We start from the raw sequence: 5648 nt of genomic DNA on the forward strand, positions 1-5648 counted from the left end.
AGTATTAGGGACCACTAAGGTCTATATAAAAGAGACTTCAGATACAGGATTAGGGGACCACTAAGGTCTATATAAAAGCATCCAAAGAGCAGCATGTCATGGGACCTTTAAAGTAACACTAGGGAATTTTCCCCGTTTCAGTCCTCCGATAGGTTAGAAGTGGAAAGATTCCATTAAGTCTCATTGGAACTACAGATCCGCTACCCCATCTGGGTCAATTGGATAGTGCGGTTAGGGCAAATAGAGAGCTGTGAAGCAAATGCATTAGTGCCGTTTACCCTGTTACGAGTTGATGAACCACTGAAACGATTTTGGAAACATTATTTTAAGTTACAAAAAGTTCTCTAGTGTTGCTTTAAAGCAAAATGTTAGTTCTCAAAGTGAAGAAAATTGGATCTGCAATGTCTGAAAATACAGTAGTTAGCTAGATAAATATTGACTTCTACAGTAAGTGTAGTCTATATTCACAACATTTTTCTGCTGGATTTACTCTGATGCCGCAGGAAATTTGCCATTGTCCATTATCTTCCGCTTTCTTTGCGTTGGAATTTTAAACTCCAGTGAATTTATGAGGACTATGGTCAACTCCTCCTCAGATCTCTACAGGGTAAATCCAGACCGCTAGATAGACCATCTGTCCAATCAGAGTTCTCTCTCGCACGACTAAAACAACTGTTGAACGTACTCGTTCCACCAAAACAACTTCCTTCCTTAGGCTATTTTACAGCTGCTCATGGCAATTGTGATTGGTTTAAAAAATGCCAAAAAACCAGAGCCCGTTAATCTCCCATCCCAGAATCCTGTGTGGACTAGCCAGACCTTCCTGTGCAGCACTGTGGAGGAAGGTCTGGCAAAGCGAGATTGAGTCACAGTAAGTGAAACCCCCCTTCAGGGATTTGTCTAAACCAAATTAAAGACACACTTTTACTGTGAAAAAATAGACTTGTCTTGAAAAGGAAGAAAAGCAATTTCAGAGGAACAATATATAGAAATAAAATGAAATTGTATTACATTTTTCTGAAGGTTTTGCAGTTATATTGTTTAAGATGAAAAAGAAACAGATAAGAGTGGAAAAAGAAAAGAGCAGGGGGAGAGAAAAATAAGATATCCCTGGAATGTTTCACTAATAGATGAGGAAGCATGTGCACGATGCATGAGGTATGTGAAGTATGAAAAAAATGATTCAGAGAAAATTGCAGGAAAGAGCAATGATGGCGCACTCTAAATCCCGGGAGTCAAGTGGAGAGTCGAAGTGTGAGTGTGATATATAGTACAGACTACCGGTAAAGAGAGCTGGAAGGAGAACGAAGAGAAGAGGCACTGCAACAAACAAGTAACATATGTACATACAAACATATGTAACATAAAGCACACACAGAGAAATACACACAGGATACTATGAAATTCCTGCAAACACGGTAACTCAAACTAATAATTAAATTGACGACAGACTCATTTCCATCCACACAAACAACATGAAACTCCTCCTTTCTCTTCCTCTGTTTTTTAGAGACACATCCATCAGATATATATCTATGTTTTATTATACTTGTGAGGACCTTCACAGTCACCCTAATCCAAACTTTAAACTGGATCTTGAAGCAGTGACATGCCGTCACTTTGATCATATGGTCCCCAGAAGTATAAACAAATATGAACACACGCGTGGTCAGTACAGAGTACTCACAGCCTCTCAGTCCCTCTGGGGATGTTTCTGGGTACGGAGTGGATCCCCAGGCCGTGGCAGTCCACCGTGTTCCCCAGGCAGCTGCAGGGAGTTGGGCAAGCCTCCACACCTCCCCATCCCGCCACCAGCACCAGGACGCCCCACGCCAGCATCGTCCGCAGCCCAGAGCGAAGAGCCCGACCCGGGGTTGCTGCCAACGCTGCCGTCCCGCAACCTCCTGACCCAGCTCCATCACTGCTTCTCCCAGCAGGCATCCTGCTCTCCTGCGGCACTCCGGCACACTGCAGAAAGCAGTCAACAGATCCTATCCCCTTCTTCACCATCCTTCTCCCAGGGATGACTGACCACCAGCACGACTAAAGTGGAAGAAAATGCCTCAAGTACAATGAATAGAATGTTTGAAGAGGCTGAGACAAACAGCAGCACAGTCAGGTGAAGTTTACCTCGGACTGAACGGCTGCCACTTGATGCCAAAGTGGCCTTTCACAGAGAGAAAGACAGCCGGGTGAATAAAAAGACAAGTATATCGTCTTCTTCTTGTCTCCGGCTTTAAAGCTACTTCAAATTGGCGTCTCTTCTTCTACTCTCCTGTGTTCTCTGCTCTCTCTCTCTAGTGCAGCTGTACAGTGTGTTTGCCTCTCCCCTCCACTTTTCATTGAGTCATTGTGCACTGAACAGGGAGCCACTAGAAAAAAAAGGGAAGGGGGGGACTCCCTCTATCTCACACACACACACACACACACACACACACACACACACACAGAGCAATCATCCATCAAAAGCTTTTACAAATAACAGCACCAAGGCTCCTCCCACGCCACCCCCCCACCCCCCGTTAAAAACACACACACCACACACACACACACAGACACACACACACACCACACACAGCACCCGGAGTGAACTCACATCTATTCAGTGACAGCAGTAGCGGGAGCCACCACCTCGAGTGACGGCAGCCTTTTTTCTCTCTCTTTTCCCCTCTCCCTGTGTTTGTCTATCGCTCTCACCCACATGTGCTCTCTTCCCTTGGAAAAGAAAAGAGCCCAAGGCTGCAGGGACATGATGAGAAGAGAGAGGGAGGAAGGGGGAGAGAGAGAGAGAGAGAGAAAATCGTGATTATAAACAGAAGCATTCGACCAGGAAGCCCCAGCGAAAATGTGAGGGCAGAAATGGAGAAACAATTCATGGAAAGAAAAAACAATTTGGAGGGTTGCCAATCATATTTTTTGCCACAGCTCAGTGCCAAGAGAGCCCCCCGGGGCTGCAGGAACTTGGTGGGTTGGGAAGGGGGGGGGTTTCTGGTGAGACTGGCATAACTGGGATGCCATAAGCTGCCACAGAGCTTACTCAGAGGTCTTTTATGAATTCACTGGCAAGGCTCTGAAATTCAAATGGAGTGTGGCTGAGTTGCTTTTTTTTTTTATATTCACAGAAACGCTGGCTTCAGCCTTTGTGAGTGCCATATTACCAAGAATAATAGAGGAGATGAAAAAAACCAGTTTGTGGTGGAGGGTAAAGCCACTGGAAGCTAAGCCTGAAATGAGTTTAGTACCTTTATGGGCCGTGAACTGCCACAGTAGAAAAAATTGACCTAATTTTCTAGCTTTGAGCTCTAATTTTGTAGAGCTCAAAGTGAAAAAATTGCTTATTGTGTCCAACCAAAGTTCAAAAGGTGTTGAATGAATTTGCATCAATATAAAACAATAGAAAAGCAGCAAATAATCTCATTTGCGAAGCTTAACCCTGCAACTATTTGGACTTGTGAGTCCCTACCAATCGATCAAGTAATCGACTTACTGTGTGACAGTTTGGAAGGATAGCAGCATTAAACCCCCCGAACTTTTCTTTTTTGACGTTTTTGTTTGTAGCAGTTGTCAAATTTCACAGTACATCATCTTTAATTTCTACCGCGTATATGTGTGCACTGTAATCACATTTTCGCTGAACTGATTCGATGCGTTTGTTTGCAGCACGCTGACTGGAGGGCACAGTTTACGAAGCTTTTTATTAACCACCATACATGAGTGATTATTGCTCGTGGCCTCACTTTGTCGTCTCCCTGCAGACTCAGGCTGATGGGTTAATTTAACCAGCCGCTTTTTACAAGTGATGGAAAACAAATTGGCTCCTGCTGCAGCTGAATTGAATGACTCGTTCGGGCAATAATCAGCAACAAAGGAAGGGACGAGATGTTGACATCTCCGTGGGGGTGGACCCCCTTTATTTCCTAGGCATAATAGCTTCTGAGGCAGGGGGTGGGTGGGTCTTTTACTCCAGACGCGTCTGAATTGATTTCTGGAACGGCAGAGCAGATGCTTTGGTCTCAAACGCATCAATTCACAAAACCTTCCGATCAACTTCCTGCATTTAATATCATTTGGTCCAAAAACTTCAAATCCAGTTCACAAGAGAAGACTTTTCTTATTGGCAAATTAGCAATGCCAAATTTGATATTTTTAATGTTGACATTTTCAGGTCTTATTTCAACGGCCTTTTTTTTGTGATAAAAGAAATTAACTGAAAATGGGTCAATTTGACCCAAGGACAACATGAGGGTTAAGACACCAGACAACACAAAGAGAGCCAAATGTCTTCCTGGTAATTTTTAAGACAATATTCACACATCCCACTGTTGTCGAGTGCAGGTGAGATAAAAAAATATGTTAGGATATTGTTTGATGTTCTGGCGCGGCACCTTAATTCATTCAGCTGGCGGAAACAATCAGTCGATAAATTGAGAAATGTCTGGACTCTTTTTGATGACAATAAAGTCCTTTTTCAACAAAAATATCAACAATTGATTAGTTTCAGATTCGCAAATTTGAACGACTTGCTGCTTTATTCTGACTTACGTGACAGTAGGTTGAATGTTGTGGTTTCATCAGGGAAATGTACTGAAGTTAAAAAATCCTGTCAATTAAGAATCTGGAAACGATCCAAACAGCTCTGTCAAACAACAAGAATGATCATTTCAGATGTGCTTGTAGGGGTATATACATTGTTGGTAGTTCAACTTAAAATAAAACAAAACTACATATATTGTGTGCAAAGAAAGAAGAAAGAATTGAATCTGTCAGATTAATGTAGTGTAATGTATAAGTACAATATTCCTCTCTAAAATCTCTCTTTAAATTTGTACTTAAGTGCAGTACTGATTTACATTCCACCACTAGCTTTTGGACGATTGGTTGGACATGTTATCAATTTATGGGTACATTAAAAATTAATATTTGTGAGTTTGACTTTGTACATTGATTTTTAAAATCCTAAAACAAGAAAGTGAGAATCTACAAAAAACAAACAATCATATTTTGGGGTTTAACTCTAGACAAAACCTAAATAGCTAAAAGGAGAATGTTGTTTGCTGTCACATCAACGTACACCTCAGTGAAATGTTCTTTTACTGTGTACCCGTATCAAAATCTTAGTCTTCAAGCGCCTGGATATATGAACCTGGTGGTGTGTAGCGGTTCACTCCTCGATGCAGCGGCCGTGGGTTCAACTCCGACCTGCATCCCCCTTTGCTGCATGTCGTTCAGCTGTCCAATTAATGAAGACCTAGAAATCCCATATTTATGTTTTTAAATCTTACTCTTTACAAAATATCCAATGTATTATCATGTAGCGCTGAGCATTTCACCATAGTGTACACTACACTGGTAATTTTATAGTACTGCTGCTTCAGTTATGAAGAGGTTTTTCATTAAGAAAAATAATTGATTTTACTGCAGGTGAAAACCTTATGCCCAGTCCTAGTAAAGGAACATGTCTAACCAGAATACCTTTCAAAGCATATAGAAATTGGTAATGATATTTAGTTCCTACTATAACTGTGCTTAAAGCTGTAGTGCGTCGTTTCTGTCGCTTCCATGAGGAATTTTAAGTAATGACAAAAATTCTCCTGGCATATCCACATGATACAAGCCTTCAGTGATCGCGCACAACCCCCACCCCTCCT

The 5648-nt window shown here is 42.0% G+C and overlaps 1 protein-coding gene across 1 annotated transcript in view; it reads right to left on the reverse strand.

Annotated features, from left to right (window-relative positions):
- The window catches only part of LOC117961823 (slit homolog 1 protein-like), a 71397-nt gene extending 68987 nt beyond the window's left edge, over window positions 1-2410 (reverse strand). Inside the window, exon 1 of the mRNA XM_034900762.1 lies at window positions 1688-2410. Within this exon, the coding sequence (XP_034756653.1) occupies window positions 1688-2010 (323 nt within the window). The 5' untranslated portion in view covers window positions 2011-2410. The remainder of the gene's footprint in view (window positions 1-1687) is intronic.
- Window positions 2411-5648: the final 3238 nt, after the last annotated feature.

The sequence above is a fragment of the Etheostoma cragini genome, chromosome 2, assembly GCF_013103735.1.
Source record: "Etheostoma cragini isolate CJK2018 chromosome 2, CSU_Ecrag_1.0, whole genome shotgun sequence".
NCBI lineage: Eukaryota > Metazoa > Chordata > Actinopteri > Perciformes > Percidae > Etheostoma > Etheostoma cragini.